Source organism: Cinclus cinclus, chromosome 5 (assembly GCF_963662255.1).
Source record: "Cinclus cinclus chromosome 5, bCinCin1.1, whole genome shotgun sequence".
Taxonomy (NCBI): Eukaryota; Metazoa; Chordata; class Aves; order Passeriformes; family Cinclidae; genus Cinclus; species Cinclus cinclus.
The window spans coordinates 23,484,932-23,505,308 of record NC_085050.1 but is presented as its reverse complement, the minus strand read 5'-3'; the positions used below and the strand labels follow the sequence as shown (position 1 = coordinate 23,505,308).

At 39.2% G+C, this 20,377-nt stretch overlaps 1 protein-coding gene across 1 annotated transcript in view; it reads right to left on the bottom strand.

Annotated features, from left to right (window-relative positions):
* Window positions 1-20,377, bottom strand: part of LIMCH1 (LIM and calponin homology domains 1) — a 66,433-nt gene that overhangs the window by 25,794 nt on the left and 20,262 nt on the right. The window contains 6 exon segments of the mRNA XM_062493635.1: window positions 6,820-7,041; window positions 10,313-10,712; window positions 10,902-11,056; window positions 13,817-13,943; window positions 18,562-18,597; window positions 19,746-19,979. Of these exon segments, the coding sequence (XP_062349619.1) occupies window positions 6,820-7,041; window positions 10,313-10,712; window positions 10,902-11,056; window positions 13,817-13,943; window positions 18,562-18,597; window positions 19,746-19,979 (1,174 nt within the window).

Here is a 20,377-nt window from a genome sequence, read left to right as displayed (position 1 = left end):
TAAACTGCTATATTCCCAAGGCCAATAGAGGAAGTGTTAAGCTGTTATACCCACGAAAGTCAATTGCTGATGTCAGCTGCTGCTGGAGAAAGAGCACAGCCACAATGGCCTCTCAAAGGGGATAAAATTCACTGCTGCTCAGTGAATGCTGCAGTGATGCATGATGCACAGATACAATGCACTTGTATCACCTATAGGTCTAGAGTTGCCTCAGGAACCTAAACACAGTGCTGTCATGGAGCTGTCCTGCACAAGTACAGTAACTAAACCTACCCATAACCTATATCCAGGAGACTGAACCAGGTATAGACATAAATGTTATTTATAGAGAAAAAGAGCTACTACTTGCTGCAGGAAAATTGACTTTCCAATGGCATGCTGCAGAAGTTCTGTTCCTGCTCACGAGACTTGACTCTTTCTCCTCCCTCTCCTGAGCAATTAAATGCTAGTGACATACAGCTAAAAATATAAAACTGTTTAATAACTAATTTATAAAAAAAATTAAGTCAACTTCACTGGGGAACTCTCTTATTTCCACTAAATTCAATTCTATTTATAACACCAAGTTATTGTAGTATCATCTAATATTTTATCCACAGGTATATGATACACTTAAGAAAATTCTTGTGCTGATACTATTGATAAAATATCTTTTCTACCACAACTACCATACTTCACATTTCATAAATATTTGTAATCAAAGGATTATGTTATCACTGAACATAAAAAATACTACACCTAAGAGGATTGTATTTTGACTGAAAGACTCAGTAACCTAGCAAGTGACATTTCTGAGGTGCTTCAGTTCTGTGAGGAGATCTCATGCCTGGCGATGAAGGACTGATGTAGCCTCTCTGCACCCTTCTGTCATAGGTGTTTGTTTGGGCAGAGGTCTCTTTCTGCAGGGCACAGAGCCACTCCAAACAAAGGCTCTGCTGCAGATTCCTGTGAGGGAAGGTCACACAACACCACAGACAATGAAGCCTTCAAGAGGAGTATGAAAAACTCCAGTGCATGGGGGGCTGTGATTACCTCTGCCCACGTATCAGGCAGGTGTTGAGACTGTCCTGCTAAAACTTCTAAAAACTGAAGAATGCTGTCCACTTGGATGGATGCTTTTATTATCCCATGCATCTGGATGCCCAGGAGTTGAGACAAGCTTCCCCATTTATGATTTAGCCTTAATTCATGATGGAAAGTTAAGTATTGTGATGGCAGTTGTGGTTATGAGCACATCAGTAGAGAGGACAAAGCAACATCGGTGTTCTGCTAAACAAAGTATCCTTTTAACAAAGACACAAGCACAAGCATATAGTGTTCCCAAACACCTATTAGGCATGAAAATGAATTAGTTCTGTTTTTACAGACAGGATTTTTACCATATAAAGTAGGCTATCAGTCCAAGTATTTAAGATCATACAAGCCAGAAATGGTCATATAGGCTACAGCTGTGGCAGAGCTTTACATATTTAAGAAAACCCTAAAAATACAATAACAAGAAGTATCTAGCACACAGAGTATCACAACTTCTGCAAGAATACAAACTCCAAAGGAAGTTACAGCAGAACTTTATTAATCCTTCTTGTAAATTAAATCGAAACATAGCTCAGTTAACACTGCTTGCACACAGAATCATGTGAAATATTGTTATTGTACTTTCTATGAAAACAGGAAAAACATGCTGTCTAGAACCAGTGAGAATGCAGAGATATCAGAAAGAATCAGATTAAAACTACAATTTAAATTCTGTAAAACCATTCAGGAATGAAACTGGTTGCAATATCAATAGCCACGTGTAGAAATTGTCTGACAAATCACAAAATTCTGTGATTCAAATTCCACACAAATCATTGACTTCAAAATTTTTGTACAAAGATTTCCTCATCAAAATTAATGCTGGCAACTGATATGAATGGTAATGATTGCATAACTTTGGGCTGCCACAGCTTAGTTTCTTGCATGCTATGCCAGATATAGTATTAAAGCCAGAACACTGCTTCAAGAGGTTAAATCATCTGCCAGCTACATAATGCTACACCCAGGCCAGCTATTTACAACAAAAGATCAGGGTAATCAGTAACTGACAGAGAAGTCTTGAAAATGTTGCAAGTGTGAAGTATTCCTGGTAGTCATTGGAGTTATTACTGCTCAACTGAGGTGTAAAATTAGCTTCTTTCACTGACAGACACTGAAACGTACATGGCCATCTGAAGGACAGCAGTCAGGCATGTTATGTTCATAACCAAATGCTGAGCAGAGTTCCCTTCTAGCTTCTTTGAAGCTTTGCTGCTCGCACTTCTCATCCTACACCTTTTTCCCTTCAGGTAGTCCAGCCCTATGTGCATCTTTTCATGTGTGGTTCAAGGCAAAGCTGTCAATCTGGAACAGACAGACTTACTCTACGAGTGTTTCTTGTAATGAATCAAAGAACAAAGACTTGCCTTACCAGATATGTACAAACCAGGATTTCAGCCCTGCTCTCCTGTAGCTTGGCCAACAATCCTCAACCCCAAGAAAGCTTATACTTTAATCTCAGTTCAATCAGTGAATTTTTCAACATGAAGTAGAGCGTTACTTGGATATAGCAAACAAGTGTATTTTGTGCCAAGCATGCAATGAGTAGCAATGGACAAGTTTAACCTAGCTAGAGAAAAATTAAAAGAAAGCTGTCTCTCCCCACCACCACCACCTCACCCTGATCTTTTTTTAGGTTGCTGCCTGTATTTATTTTATTTGGTTGATCAGAGGAAAGTTGTAATTAGAGCTACAAGAAGCCAATAATTTCTAAGTGCTCACATAAAGATTGGTTAAAATAATGTGATGTTACTTACTTACTTACAATTAATTCCCCTACACTAAAATCTGTCCAAACACTGCTCTAAAACAAAACATTTACTTTGCCAACTTCTGATTCAAAGAGCTAGTGGATACAACTTCTCAACATCTGCAGTGTCTTAACATTTGTACTGTTCTGTAATGGAAAGAAAACACAGTCTAAATGGCTGACAGGTAGGACCAAGATGAGGAGATGATTTTCACATTATTGCTGGTATTGCCACTGGTTGATCAGTCTCCAGACTTGTGCCCCGGTTTGTCCAACTGCACTGAGAGGTATAGGTATGCTTTACCTACCACTCCATCAGCATCACATTGCACCACAAACACCAGTGGGATGTTTTCCTCCTCTTTGTAGGCCAAGTTTATCCTTTTTAGCCTTTAATTATAGGCAACATTTCATAACCTACTTTCAGCTGAGTCTCTTGTAAAATCACGTATGCACTACCTATACTCTACCTAATACTTTAACTATTCACTCTAGAGATGCAAGTACATTTTTTGGTAATATTTACCTTTACTGTCCTGCCTACCTGCTGCAGTTTTTTGCATCTCATTTCATAGTAGATTTAGGCAGGTTGTACATATGTTTCCCAGCCCTTCTCTGATGCTGAATATTATTTGATTCTCATATAAATGGGGTCCTTCTCTTGTCAGAAAGACAACTGACACTGAGGTCTCACCCACAGGAAATGATCTCTGCACTTCCCTAGCTGCTAAAAGCCTCAATAGTGTTAGTGTTTTAAGTGGTGCAACTTAAATACTTCAGGCCAAAAGCACTGTTGGAGTACAGTTGCACAGCATCTTCCCCTGTTGCAGACAATGCCTGGACAGACAGGGCAGCAAGACAGATTCAAACTAGGACTACAGAAGGGATTTCAAAGGGAAGCCAGCCAGGCTGAGAGAAGACAGAACTGGTCCATTTGACAGATGAACTGAAACAGCAGAGGAGCAGCCCTGTGAGGGATGGAGGAGGAGGAGGAAGGGGCATGTAAAGAACAGCAAGATAATCAGAAAGGAAGGACAAAAGTGCCAGGTACATATGAAAAGAATGATGTATTTCACAAAAGACACCTGGAGAAGAAAGTGAATGAATAAGACACAAAACCAAAGCCTGTGAATCTTAATTCAAAGCCTGGGAAGGACACAGCTAACAAGAACTGAATCAATAAAATATACAAATAAACACAATGAAAGCAAGTCTAGAAATGGCTTTGAAAATATGCTTAATTTGTGGAAGTTTTTTTAAGGCAAAAGAGATTTAGTAATTTCTTCCACTCTAGACATCTTTTCTTCATCTCAGCTGCTCTTCTATGCTTGTTTCCATCATTTTCTCCTCCTCTTCTAGAGTGTTAGAAGGGTTAAGCATCAGAGAAAACCTACAGCCCTGTTTTCTCACTGTGGGATGTGATACTGAAGACTTTCAGAAGGCTTCCTTACTTCTAAGAATGTGTACATTGGAAGTTCCATCCTTGGACCAAACATCAAACCTCTTTTTCCCTTCTGGAATTCTGACAGTGACTGCTAGATGCAGTATCCTACTGAGAAAGAGGTCTCATTTTATGGGGAGTGGGACATGCCCAGCACAATCCTATCTTCCCTAACCTGGAATCCCAACCCTCTTAGGAGGGGTTATATCCTTCAGAGAGCAGTTTAGCCTTTCAGGGTCAGCAGATGAGGCTGACGTTGTTAGCTGTACAAAGTCCGAAGTAAAATAAGTACAGGGAGAAGGCTGAGTGAAGTGAGTCCAATGTAGCTGCCCAGCTCTCGCAGATAAGGCTCCAGAACAATTATATCCGTATCAAGCTGTCTATAGCAGTGCTTGTCTGTGTCCCTTAGTGAAGAAACCAAGCAGCAGTACCGTGCCCCATTTCTGTAACCTGGCATCTAAGCCCTTTCCGTCAACAATCCAAGGCTCTCCTGTATGCACAACAGCTAAGTTACTGCCCATGCCTTTGTATGAGGCATGGAGACCTGGAAAATTACAAAGAAGCATCTGGGTAAAGAGAATAAACATCCAGAAGAAACAGAATATGAAGTCCTATTTTAGGCTGCCAAATTCCCTTCCAGCCACAGGCAGATCTCCTCTTCTCTCTCATCACCTTCAGTGCATTCCACCTGTTTTTCCATGGCAGATCCCCTTCAAAGCAGTCTGCTCTCCTTGCTCTGCCCTTGACATGCTTAATACACACACCTTTGCTTGAAGCTGAAGTGCCAGGAGTAATTATGATGATTTGCACTACCAAGTCACATTGTTGATGGAATTGTGAGGCTAGTGATATAAAAGTTGTATTTAGAGCATAGACACTTTGTCACTAGCACCATTTTGGTACACATTCATCCTCTCCTGTAGGCTTCATCATTAAGTGCATTCAAACTTACAAACCAGGAGCTATTCTGTAAATGTTGAGTCACAAAGAATTGAGGATTCAAACTCTTCTGCCTCCTTTGCAGTATCACCACAAGAGCTAAGAATCAGGAGAAACCAGACACACAGAAAAATTTGCATTCAGCTGGCCGTATCATCCTCAAAGCTGAAAGGGGAGGATGAGAGGACATCAGACAGATACAAGCACACTCAAGAACTGACAATGACTTCTGCTGCTGAGTTTCTTCATAACTCTAACTAGGCCTGAAAATCCTAAAAAAGGAGACACTAACACTTTCACTTGGCTACTTTTCTGATTGTCATTGAGCTTCTAATCTCCAGCAAGCTGAAGTTTTTCTCTATTCTCCAAACACTCCCATTACCTGCTCTTCTGCAACAGATGCAATGCTTACCTGGCTTTTCCCTCACAGCCAAATCATTGTGACAGGAGCAGTCTCACCTCTGCCTTCCCTGCAAATCATTCACTTTTAACTCAATGCTGGATCCCTCTGACAGGATCAAGTCTGTGCTCATGGCATACCCCAGTTCCCATGATTGCTGCAGGCTCCATGGTTTGGTTCTCCATAGCTAGAGACTGGCATTAAGCAGGGGAGCGAAAAACACAAACCCTTTCTCATGAATGAGCCATCATGCCTCAGGAGAGATCTTTGCCTGCTCCCTTTTATCCATCTGGCCAATGCCTGGATGAAATCTGAGATGAAAGAAAAAATTATCATACTCCAACTCTCACCACATCTCCAATTCTCTTTGTTGTTACACAGAAAAAAATGGTGAGAATTCCCTCTCCTGTCACTTGCTTGCAGCCCTTTTACATGTTGTCTTTTCAATCTTCTCCTTATTTCTTGTTTTGTTTTTACTATCTAGTTTTATTACAGTTTTGTAGCATCTAGATGCCTGCTGTGATGTGCTCTAATTTTACTCCTGCCTTTTTCTCTGGGGAAGAGGGGGAAAGAAAGATGAAAAGGTAAAATTAATTTGTTTCTCTGATAAGGCAGTTAAGAAGCATGTTGGCCCCTCTGAGCATTCCAATAGCTTATCCCCTTTTCTAATGTTTCTGAGAGGGGAATGAAAACCAAATGTTCAAAACTGCCAGCACATCCACATCCTCTTTTGAAAACAGAAAACTGAGACTAATTATAATGGCTCACACAGTCCAATTATGTTGCTGATCTAATCAGCTTACATTAGGAGAAGTGCTGAATAAACCTGCACAATGGCTGGGACCCTGAATCAATTTCTCCCTGGCCCAGCACATTTAGAGCATGCTTATCAGCTACATGACATCTGGGAAAAAAAACCAAAACAACAACAAAAAAGAAAAAAAAAAAAAAAAAAGAAATTGCCCCAAAATCCCCAGTGGCTGCAAAAAGGTTTTTTAATCTTACCCTCCTGTTTCTCTACCCACATACAAAAGGAAGAAGCTTTTAATTTACAAAGGATTTGGGGTTTTGTTTATAGTTTTTTCCAGGTCTGGGCACACCCTTTTGAAATAAGGCAAACACAGGCACTTGGGTATCATTAGTTAGTGATTAAACACATCATGAGACAGAAAACTGGCAAAGAAAGTAAGGCTGTTTTGTTCGTGTTGGTCTTACTGTTGGCTCTTTGTGCACACTCTGAGTGGCAGGCCTCTGTAAACTGAGCTCAACACTTGGGGGGTCCTTCTTCAGCTCTACCAGGGGCTTGTCCCCTCTGGCTACTCCATCAGATTTCAGAGATCTGGTTGGTGAAGGAGTAAATATTACTGTTGTACATTCTTTATCCTTTTCTTCCATGCCGTTGACATTTTCTCCATTCATGCTGACTTTTCCATCTACCTGCAGAATACAGTTAAATAAATATGCTGAGACAAGTAGCATTCACAGGAATGTAGGAAATGAGGAGTTCAACGTGATACTACAATCATTAACACAGTCTGTGTTATCAGTGCAGGATGAAGCCAAGCACATATTTCATTCAACAGGCCAAAACAGAAGAAGAACCTATGACCCTAGAGGGCTCATAAACAAAACACAGACACAAGGAAGTAATTTTTCTGGATTTCCTGGTGTCCTACATTCCCACATTCTCCCAGTAACATACAGACACCCTTTGTGTGCATCACAGATCAAAGGATGATTTAAAAAGATCAATTTTTATGTTAAATTTAGACCAAAACTGCTGAGTTTTGCATTGCCTTATGGGAGAAGAAGCAGGTTCTCCAGGACTAATTATGCTGATGAACTGCTTATGTACCTCAATGACCTCACCATAGTATTAGCAGTCTGTGGTTTTTTGAAGCATGTCATGCGAACTTTGAAGGGACAGGAGCAGCAGAGTTCATCTACTTGTTTCTTTATTGCTCATAATAGGGAATCAAGGCACCAGCAAATAAAACTGGCCTTTCCACTCTCTCTGTAAGGCAATCAAATAGATTAGGTGTTTTCCAAAAAAATTGCTTTAGGCAATCTCCTTGAAAAGGAGAGTGTGAAAACAGTTTAACTACATTTTTTTTCTCAGGGTCAAGCTGGCTTCTTCCTCCGCACTGATACAACTTCTTGGCACTTTTATACTGGAATTTCAGAATGGAGGTGGCATGTAAAGACTCCCTTCAATCTGAAGGGCTCCTTGTAGAAGCATACAGGAGAAGTCTTGCTACAGAGAACTCACTAGCCATTCACTTTAAGAAGGCCCAGGTGGAGAGAGACCAGAAGAGGACCAGGTCTCAGTACCACCACATTGTTCCTGCCTGGCCACAGCACAGATGTTTGTTTACAGGCTTGTCAGCAGGTGTGAGGAGTAAGGAGGGCTTTGCTACTCTGTGCACAGAGTCCCCTCCTTACTTACTGAGTGAACAGCTTGGATACCTCAAGGCTGGCATATATATATATATATATATATATATATATATATCTCATCAGCACCAAGCTGAGGGCAAACTCCTTCCATTGACTCCTTGTACACATGCATCCAGAGGCTTATTATTTATGAGGATGATTAACTAAGAGGCCATCTCTGAGGTGCTGGGCATCCTTAGCTCTTCCAGATGTGCAGGAAGGTGGAGGCAGTTAGCCCTTGCACAATCAGCTCCACCACCTGTTTCACCCCTTTTAAGTGTTGTTCAGATGGGTGTTTTCTTCTCTTTCTATACTGACATCATCCACTTAACACAGTACATCTCTTAGGGTTCATTTCCAAACACAAGTGTGAGCAGGAACTGAAGCCCCAAGTCTTCTGGGACTGTGTGCTGGATTATCTACTAGAGAGGCAGGTTATGAAATAAAAAAAATAAAAAGGCCAGGAAAAATCTGGCAGGCCACACCATCCATTTTAGTGTTTCTGTTTAGATTAAGACATTTTTCTATTTATATTAAGGAGGAAAACCAAATTTTTGAATGAGCAGGACAGATGCCCTGACTGCAAAGTTAAACAAACATACTCCATTCCTTATGATCTGGAGGAAGTCAACACATTGTCACCAGAGCCAAGAATCATTGACAGACTGGTGTTTCAAGGGGAAATAATGCTACAGCTACATGTGCTAGGGAATAATTCCTACTGAGACACATCACATTTTTTCATATCATGTGAACAAGATTCAGACAGATTTTTTTCTGGTGGCTCGTAGCACGCAGGAGCCTTCATGGGTTAGTTTCTTACCACATGTGGGAATTAGTCATGCAGTAACATTATGGTGAAACACACACGTATCTTGGTCCTCTGATGAAAAAAATGTCAAGGATTGGAAAAAACCCAAAGATCCACAACTCACTGATATCTAAAAAGTAAACTTGGGGGCATACTAACTGAGGCAGAGAGAAAAAGGAATTATCAGTTTCATATTTCAACTAGGAAACATGGTGGGGTGTGGTTTCCACAAGAGCTGGGACAGACTTCAATAAATTATACATCACAGCATACTTTTTTCAATAGCTATAAAAAGCCGACTTATTTTTTAGAACATAAACAACCTGAATATACATGGTAGCAGTGATACTGGGTTATCAGCAGGACTTCAGGGCCCTGCAAGTGAATGCCACTTGAAAAGTATGAGCAATGGCAGACAGAAGGGAACCCAAACTGTATAGGCTGGGGGCACCCATGCCATTAGGCTTCACATTGCTCACAACATGACTACTATGAGACTTGGGTAAGCTCCAGTTTTGGTACAGGCACTGTGAACACCAGGTGTTTTTGAACTTGACTTATTCCGGTCTTTTTAATACATCCCAGTTCTTTGCTTTTTCTATCACTGGTTCAGTATCTTAATCCCATTCTCCATAACCATGCAGTCAAAAGATACAATCCTCAGATTTCATATTCTGGTTTCAGAATATTGTTTCCTATTCTTCTCCTATCCTCTTCTCCCACAAATCTCATAAACTAACTTATTCCCAGCAGCCTTGCTTTCATCCAAGTTCTCATTTTTCTTTTACTCTCATGATCTTTGCACAGTTCTTGTGATCCAATGGAGCCTCTCTTCCTCTCTCACCATCAATCTCCAGTTACTCTGCTACCCCAGTACCAACCTGTTTCACTGAACTTCCATGTACAACCTAAATCCTCTCTTTATGCCTATGAAGCAGCTCTCCCCATTCATCCTTGTTGAGAAGCATGTTTAAGACAGAACATATCTTTGGGAAAACTGGGTCTTGGCTCTGAAGGATTAGGAAGACATTTGTTTGGGTACGGCAAAGAGCAGACCCCTGACACAAAAGTCAGTTCAGGTCTTGCTTCAAAAACCAGGGCCTCCACACTCCCTGCATCTTCCATTTTGTTCAAAAACAATAAACATGACCATATACTCTTTTCTAAAAACTTTCTGAGGAAAAGCCTTTCTTTTTTCTTAAATTCCCCCTTTCCCCAAACAAATCTAGCCTGAGGAAAAATGACGTGTGCAAATATTTCAGTCAGAAGACGTCAAGATTTTAGGAAGACTGGTAAACATGAAGTAGCCACTAAACCAGGCAGCAGAGCATGAAGCTGAATTTTATATCAGAATGCTGCCACCATTTTCTACATAACTGAATTAAACATTTATATGTTCAGATGACTTAATCAAGATTTTTCTGCCTCCTGGTTGCCTTTGGGGCATGTGACGTATCCTACCTTAAAGTTCTTTAAAACTTCCTGTGTATTTTTGGGTTGTGAGTAAGGCTTGGGTGTCAGCATAGGTACAGCCTTGGAGACACTTTTGCTGGGAGATGTGCGTCCTGTTGAACTGCTGGGCTCTAGTTCAGTGGTGGGAACAATGGTTGCTTCAATTGTGGCAGTGAATTTTGGAGCAGGAAGTGACTGTTGCCTTAAATATCTCAGAGGATTTGGGTCTTTCAGTGGGGAATTTGGTTCCACTGAATGGCTTCTTTCCAGAATTTTTGGCATCTGCAGACGCTCAAGGACAGCTTCACTGATAGTGAATCTTTCAGTGTACTGCTGGAGGATGCTCTCAGCCTCCTCCTGTGTCTTTGCATTCTTGTATGCCTCATGAAGCTCCCGCTCCCTTCTCTCTCTGTAAGGAAGACAACACGAGAGAAACCATTGCATTAACACTGGAAATCACCCCCAATTCATCTGCTCCATCAAAATCCTCCCCTCTCCCTCACTCAGGCTTGCAGGCATGGCCGCTCACAGTTACCTATCCTCTATGGAGCACACATAACTTTCAGACATGCCACTACACTGCAGGAAAACAACATACTTCTCCTCCACAATTTCTCGGTAGGTTTTGATGCTCTTTCTGCGCTCACTCATTCCATCTCCAGCCAATAACCTCTCCATTTTCTTTCTCTCAGCCTCCTTTTTAATCAAATCCTGTGAAGCACTCCTTCGACGACTCTTCCACCGAGCCAGGTCCTGTGAGAGAAGGAAGGCACCTGAATGCAGAGTTGCAAATAACTAAAAAGTGGCCCCAGGTAACAACAAACCCAATCAGCCAGCTGCAATACTTGTTCTTGCCTGTGAACCAGGCTGTGAATCACGTGCAGGAAGCATTGTTTATTTCAATGACAAAAGGAGATCATGCCATAAATTAAGAAGTTGCCTGAATTTTCTGGTAACAGCAGGATACAGAAAGGATTTCATAGCTTCACTGCTTACTTTGCTTTTGGCAGGACATTTGGCCTAAAAGGACCAGCCAGGACACTCGTTTTCACTTGGGCCAACACTAGGAACAGACTCTAATGCCCCAGAAAAATTAAGTTAAAAAATGATGACTGGTGAAATATTTTAATAATCATATATATGGGAAGCAGGGGCTCATTGGAAGAATGGATGCTGTTTCAGCATGAGCTACAGCTGAACTAGTAGTCTGCCTTGGAAAGCCAATAGTTCCATACTTTGTCCATGCTATCAGTCAGCTGTATGCTATATACCCCATGATATTGGGGTTTTTTGATAGAAAAATCCACTACAGCATTCGAATTTAAATTCTTCGTCATGGCCACCCTACAGTATTTTGGATCCAGATGTGATCAAGAGAGGTTAGGGAGTGATGTGGCTCATACCTGACTGGTTTGAGAGATGACAGAGTAAAAAGCCTATGGTTTGTATCCAGCTATATAGAGATGGTCTTGTTGAAGTAATAATCTCAGTCTTCTTGGAAACTGCCTGCCAGAAATTGTGTAGAATATTGACTCAATCTGGTTCTCTGACTTTTCTGAAAAACTAGCCTGACACTAAACCAGAGAGTCACAGGAAGAACCTGTTATGGGCCCCTATGATTTCTTGCATTCTTTATGAATTCAGAAATCCTGGAGGATACAGAAGCAAAATCTTTTTTACAGTATAAGTATTACAGTAAAGAAGTTTTCTAAACTGTAAAATTTCTTTGCAAGCAACTAGCAAAGGAACAAAGTTTTACATGTAAAAATTAATCACTGCAGAATTTCTGCAAATAAAAATAACTTCCTAGGAAACTGGAAGGGAGCATTTGTCATTAACTTTTCAACATCAGGAGTTGAGTATACAGATTATATTTCCTGCTCTCTAACAAATTTTGGTCTTAATATAACCCAGATATTCATAACACATACTCAATTCAATGGTTATTTCATTAATTACACAATTTCCCAAATATTTTAATTGCATTTTTATTGGTGAACAGCAGAAGGTTCTGTAAGCATAACTTATTTTATTAAAATCAGGAAAAAATATCATTACATTTAAGTTTAGCTTAAAACCACAAATTATTGATGTCACACTTAAGGGAATATTCATTAAAGTGCTTCTTCACATGACCTACATATATCAGTCTATAATCCCTCTTCATGAAACATCGGCCTAATAATTTTCCTCAGTTACTAATTATTCTCATTGAAGTACCAAAGCATTTCTTTATTCAGCTACTTCTTCTATTAGCCTACTGTTTAGAATTAGTTTTTCATTAGCAAATTTTCTAACATAAGCCCTTCTTCTGTTTTTGTAATTAAAATCCAGACATAATTATCTTTTCCAGTTCTGATCCCTTAGAATAACAATAATTTTAAAAAGCCATGAAACTGTTAATTGATGGCAAATTCATAGCATGGGCATCGAAAATATCAGACCATTATACATGTCCCCATAAAGCCCCAGAATGCCAAGGACATTGTAATAAAGATATATTCAGAACTTTTAGTTCATGGTAGAAGGCGCTGAGGGCCTAGAAAATGCAGAAACTTTAGCTCAAAGGATTTTCAATTCAACAGCAGAGTCTTCAAACTTCTTGAATGATTTTGTTCTTATCTCTGCTGGGAAATTATGACTTCCCACACATAAAGACCTTTCAGCTGAAGTCCTTCGTCGTTCTACTATAAAAAGACACTTCTTAGCTTAGTACATACAATTTGTTTTTAACTTTTCTTTAAATTTTCTACCAAAATCCTGTCTGAGGTGTTTCACAGAAGCTTTCCTTGTAATGAGAAACTACCATACCTGAATAGATGTGTTTTATGGTGTTTTGTTTTTTTAATTAAAAAAATATCCCAAATTCCTCAGTTAAAACCAGTATTTAGGAATGAAAAGAATTGAAACTAAAGCTCCTTATACTAACTTACCTGCAGATCATGTTTTCCTGTCCTTGCTAATCTGCTGCAGACAATGCCAAACATCTGGACAGCTTAACAAAACACATCAAGGGAAGAGGGTTTGGAAAGGCCTTGTAAACCAAGCAGGGTATAGCTAACATGAAGTGCCATTTGTTTGCTTGGACAAGATAGAAAACATCACCATTTTCTGTTTCTATGAAAATTTATTAAAGGAAAGACCGACCTATTTATTCTCTGTCCTACTTAGTCTTGTATTTTGTCACTTTGGACATTGACTAATTAGAAAAGTTAGAGAAGTCAGCAGTTAGAAGTTGTTCTTCCATTTTTAACCTAATCACAGTTTCTTTACATTTTTTGAAAAAGCAAAATACCTGGTGAACAGGCAGATGGACTGGAAGATCTTGTATTCTTTGATTTAAATCAAATTACAAAATTCTATGCTTTTAGCAACAACCTACTGAGGAAGGAAAAGCTCTCCTGATTATTTTAAGCACTTGACAGCAAGTGCAGATCTAGCAGGTTGTCCTGTTTTTGCCTAGCTGGCTGGTCTCAGTGCCTGCCAGCATTGCAGATGATGTTGTATACTCACATCTTGCCATCTGGTCTCATCCTCTTTCAGCTGGTTGTGTATATTCTGCAGCTTCTCATGGCGAGCTTTGCTATGAGGCTGAGCCACAGCTTCTTCTTCACATCTCATGTCAAACATACTCATACTCCTAAACAAGGGGAAAATAACAACAGGCCCAGTCTTATTTAGAGGCTTATATTCCATCAGCTCGTAAGAGCTGAAGCCATATGAGGGTGCTGTAGCAGAATCAGACACCTGCTCTGTTACAAAGCTCCCAAAAGCAGCAGTCCCCAAGATGGGCTTGTTAGCATCCCTATGGCTCCCACACAGTACTTCGGCATTACACTCCTCAACTTCCCATTTTGTTAATCGACCTCAGCTTTGTCTCTCACTAAGAAGCACTACTAACTTTACACTTCCATCAATAGCTCTTATCAAAATCATTCTATCATTCAGAACATTTTACTTTCTAAAGATTTGTGCCCAACGGGTTTTCACCATCACTTCGATTAACACCACAGATGGAAGTTCCCATTTCAGGGTAAAATAAGGCTTGAGAAGTACATCGGGGGCAGCATAGCCAGCTAAATGCTATTGCTACAAACCCAGAGTAGTACAATCAGTTCAAACTGCATGGTACTTTCTCCCCTCCCCTTTCCTCCTCTCCCTGCCTTGAAGAAATCCAATACTACCAGCACTGATTTATTAATACAGCTAACCTAACAAGGAAAAGATGACATCCAGGACAAAAAAAAAAAAAAAAAAAAAAAAAGAAAGGGTTTTTTCCTCTATGTCTCTGACCTTTGGAGAGTTAAAGGGAAAAAAAAAAGGCTATGGTTTGATGTTATACATCTCCTTCTATTATATAAAGATCTTCACACAAAGATAACATGCTTACTACTCCACCCGTACCACCTATCATGAGTAAAACATTACCTCAGTTGTGCCATTCAAAGCAAAAGAAAAACCAAAAAACCAAAAAGTTAAAAGAAAGCCATGCAGTTCCACATGAAGTGATTTCACAGCAGTCCTTAAACGATCACCTGCAGCTTTATGTGAGCCAATGAGCCAACTATCAAGAGAAGCACCCAATGAAGATTGAACTGTGGGCAACTGTGTCCACAGTAATCAAAGTGAATAGTCACATTAAGTTGTGCATGTATTTATGAGCCATCATTTGTATTCAGGCAAGCAAAGACAGGAATGCCACTCTCAAGGAATAACTTGAAGGGTCTGGACAGTGTATGGAACAGGACATGCACAAATTCCGTCCTGCTAAGTAAGTATTTACTTAGAACTGAAGGACAGAATAAACATCCTATTGCCTTTAAGCACAAACATTGTAGTTAACATATTACTGTGCTTCACCCCTTAAACAGAGTGCTGAGGGTTACACTAATTTGGGTTTTTCTGTGGATAGTTTAACAGTTGTATTGTTCAGGATTGGATTGGTACACTCCTAAATAACAGAACCTAAAAAGATGGCAAATGTTGTTTTTCTGTAAAACTTAAATATCAGTCATATTTGGCAGACTGGTGAGGTAAGTTGGGAGATTTATGACTTGCAATAAAGTCACTCTTACAGGGATTATTCCAGTTTAGAGCTTTTGAAACCCACACTATGAAAGCCTTCAGTGATCAATATTTGATACTTTGTGCCTACTGGGTCAAACTGATTGTGTATCTCCTCTCTTGTACTCTTTCCTCATGTCAGTGAAATTTTCATTCACATGCAGTAGGAGAAAAGGTCCTCTTACAAGTAAGAAATGGTCTTACTGGTTCTACTAGAGTGCATGGGTACACACTCTCTGCCATTTGGGATGGAAGAATCTAGCCTTTCTAGCAGGAGTACTTGGATTTCCTAAGTAAGTCTAATGTATGTTCCCTGAATTCATGCAGGTCTCACAGGGTGCACAAGGACAGCAACAGGTTTTATAACTATTAACAGTGCAGTTAAAAAGGTTCTCTGGAAAAGGCTTTAGCCTTGGCTAGGAGTAGAACAATACACTGCAACCCCAGATGCACCTCCTACTCCTGCTGCTGGGCCTTCATGGTCATGGATAACCAACTGGATAGGTTCAAACTTCAACTCTGCAGCAACGTTATGCCACATCAGTATCTTCCCAAGACAGCAATCTGAAGGAGTCCCATCTCAAAACACTGTGCTCCACTCGGACCAAGATGTAGTAATCATTAAGGAGAAAAATCTCCTTTCCTGAGTACATGGACAAGGCCAACTGGAAGGTCTACATCAACTTCTCTGTCTGACAAGTTCATCCTTAGAAAATAATCAGAGAGGCCAAAACTCTGAGCTTCTATCAAAAGACACTTTTCATTATGTGTCTCACATAATTTCCTCCTATTTCTGTCTTGTATAATCTACAAAGGGCTCCAGACAATCACTAACACCTCCAAGAACAGAATTACATTTACTCCCTCCTTCAACCACATGCTGGGCCGGCAGCCATGTAGCACACAAGTAGACAGGGAATATGTAACTGCACCAACTGCACTTGAACAGTTTTCAAGTTCATCAACTTTCTGCCATTATCACAGCTCTAGAGATTGCATACAAACTCTGCCCTGGAGCAAGAGGCCTTTCTGCTGACCAGTGTACCAGACCTGCTGCTCTAGCAATGATCTGGGAAAAAGCACTGGGCAGACAACAGTGTATTTGGGATGTCAGGATTTTCAAGCTACACTGCTTTATTATCACAAATTACAGTTGTTCTTGTCAATGATATCATGCAGCAATTTTTTTTTACAGGTCTAAAAAAATTCTGGTTTAAAATAATCTGAAGGACTTCAGTGTTTAGATTAATTAATTTAAAAGTGAGACAAAAGGTAAAAATCTTTTTATGAGAACATGTTAACAATCCTTATGTAAGGCATTTACCATGTTGCTGCATTACCATTTTACAGTCATATTAAGACTTAAGAAACTCCAACAAAGCATAAAAGGGGACAAACTGGCTCAAAATCAGACTATAGGGAATAAATACTCAAAAATCTCAGCTCACTATGAGCCTAAACTCACATTGGATTGTCATGATACCACCAGAATTCTTTCTCTTCTGGAGATGGGAATGGGCCTGATCAGCAGCAACACACTAAGTATTGCCTTTTCTGGACCCTGAGACAGACCAGGGCTGATGACAATATCTAGTTTTCCTCTAACTAGCAAAGAGAACTTTGACAGTCTAATAAAAGAGTCCTTAGTTTTGCTGCTGGAACAAAGAACATCTAGTCTAAGACTGAATTCAAGTTACACTTTTCAATGGGGACTTGACAAACATTTTAAAAGTATTTTAAATGTCAGTTCAATTTATTTTTCCTACTTGAGAGCCAGGTTTTACTGGAGTCTTCATAAATACTTTGTCTTCAGAAGGGAAAATACGGTCTTACTTTAATAAGAACTTAAAAGACGGTAGAGGAAAATAGTTGCTCTGTAAACTGCTGCATATCTGGAAAGGATGCAATGAAGTTTGAACATTAATTGTTTTGCCTTTTAAAACAACATCAGAATCAGTATGGAATAAGCAATATGATTTGTTGATTGTTGCTACTCTCACATTATACCAGCGAGCCCATTGCAACACCTCTTTGAAGGCATCTCCGTGCACCTTCTCTCATGGGTGCATTTAATACAAGATGAAAAATTCAATTATATAAGCAGGCTTTCCAAAATAGCTGGAACATCCCCATTGTTAAGTATAGCACTTCTGTGTTATATTGCTCTTTTTATCTCATCCCTTCCTTTGACTGGACAGATTCCTGCTGCTTGAAAATGATGTTTACTCTGTAGTCAGAAAACAGAGACTTTTCTCAGCATAAAGGTATTATGGAACTTGTAGAGAACACTCTGTTATTATTCTAAGCTTTATCATTAGAAGGAAGGGTGAAAAATTGCATGTGAGTTTCTGTGTATATTCATTATAAAACCCCCACAACTCTCCATACTATTTCTATTCTGGGATTTAATCTGGGAGACAGAGAAGGTCGTGCATGTCCGTGAACAGAATGACATTAAGAATATTATTATGTGGGTAGTTCCCAACTATTTATCTTCTAAATAGCTAATACTTCCAAAGAGCTTTTCAAATGACATTGCATACTATTCTGTACTAAAGTCTGTATGCATACATGAACAATTAAAATTTTTGAGTGTAATAAATGTCAGTTCTGCTTCTTCTATGAAAAGTGATGCATCAAAGTGAAGAGCTTAAAAATTGAAATGTAGTACATTATTAAATTAAACCTAACCTGGAAGGGATTGAATATAAAGTTTTTAAAAGAGAATAAAGGCCCAGCTAAAGATGTATCTTCTTGGTAATTATTCTGAAAATCACAATATTATTATTTTGCTTTGGGATTTCTTTATTTCTTCCTGTTCCTCCTCATACTTCATTTTTTCTTCAACACCCAGATTCAACCCAACTCTCTTTATCTGTAGCTGATTAGAGGCAATGGAAATTCAGAAGAAAACCAAGACAAAATAAAAGAAAAAAAAGAGGAAACAATACTTTAAGCAGCAGCTGGACATTAGTAGGAAACTTAGTTTTTATGGGCTTTTATATAGAAATCATTTTTAACTGCAATGTAAGCCATATTGCATTCCATTTTTCAGTGATGTCTGAAAAAACTGTTTGCCAAAGCACTGCAAAATAACAATGATAGATCAACTGCATTTTAAATTAGTAGAAAGATGTGAAAGCATGCAGTGTAAGTTGTTGAAAACAGAATCTTGTTAACACAAGACAACTTACTCTGCGTCATCAGACACAGCAGTTCTGGGGCCGAATCTACAAGACCAAATATAAAATTAGATTGTGGATAAATACATTAAGTAGTAATTGCAATTGGACCCATTTAATTTGCACAACTGTCACTTCTACTAGTGAAGCTGACCAAAATAGAACCATACTGTTCAGGGATTATGTATTCATCAAACAAGACTTACCTGGATCATCCTAAGGTCAAACTACATGAGAACACCACCCATCCCCCCTTAAACACATATTTATACCCCACATACAAAAATCTGCTGAAGTATACCTAAAATGTGTGTAGAAAATAGTTATTGAAAATAGACACTGTCTTAGCATTTACATTGTGCCATACATGCAATGAATGAAAACGGTTACATTCCACAGCAGTGTTTAGTGCCACTATTACTGAAGCATGAAAGAGACAAATATTATAGTGAGAAAGTGACTCACAGGATTCCCTTTTTCTTTATGCAGGTCTTGTTTTTGTGTTTGGGGATTTCTTTTTTTTTTGTTGTTTTTTAAAGATTTTGTTTTGTTTTTCTTTGTTCATTTGTTTTGTTGTTGCTGTTTTGGTTTGGGCAGGGGTTTTTCGAGTTATTTTGGTTGGTTGGTTGGTTGGTTTAAAGTTTTTTATTGCTTTTTGTTTGTTTGTTTGTTTGTTTTTTCTTTGTGGTTGTTTTTTTGTTAGTTGGCTTTGGTTTTCTGTCCTCAAGGCAGGAGAGTATAGCTGAAAAAAGTTACCAGTAATACAAAAACCAGAGGCATTCACTAGAATTATGGTCTTGTTTAGAGCTATGCGAACCACATATTTATATCTGGGATTTATGATAACAGAGCATAAAGTGCACAAGTCAATAATATCACATTTCTAATCATGAGAGAAATAGAATAAACATCTCTCAATAAGCAGAGTCCATTTTAATCTCCTCTTCATAAACTTTTCTTGCAATTCAACATACATACTGTAATCAAACATTCCTTTATCTCAGCTTTCAATTAAATATTTTTAAAAAATCAAAATCAAATGTATTACACAGCTATGCTTTTAGTTTCTAAAATGTGTATTACTGACATACAATGTTTTAGTCTGGACTGAAAACACACCAGGCAATGCACGATCTGAACTCTGAAGTGTGCACACAGAGGTGTACAAGCTGCATGATTCACACCAGAAAGCTCACGTTTGCAGATGCTCATCCTTGGATGAAAGTGTTTCCATTTTGTTTTCCTCAGGAACCTCCTGAAGCTTAGATGTTTGACTAAGGTGGACTTCACTGTGGTCACCTTCAGCCACTTGGGCACCTCTAATAATCTCATCTTGTCCTGTACGTGGGAGACTGTCCTCCTGCCCTTGCGGTGATTCTACTGCAGGTTTTCCATAGCTATTACTGTAGACTTGTGGACATTTTTCAGGCCTGAGTGAGCCAAAGGCAGTAGTGCAAAGGGATGCATTAAGCAACATTTTAAAAAACACACATACATAATGAAAAGCATAACTGTAAGTTAACAAAAAATAGCTAACACAAGTGAGCCAGGAACAAAAATCATCATTTTAAGAGTCAAATGCTTGTACAATTTTTTAAAGTCAGAAAATAAGCTGTCCAGAACACCACTGAAAATTAAAATAACAAGTCTTCTCAACACCAAGCCACTGTTGAATTCTATGGCAGACGACAGGTTTGTTTTCTCCTGGAGAAGGTGTAAGCTAGTTTTTCATCCATGTCTGTACAGGTGCATGCATATCCTCTTCCTCAAGTACTCTGAAGAGACTGATGAGTGAGAACCTTTACACTCTTGCCTGCATGTAGCTCAA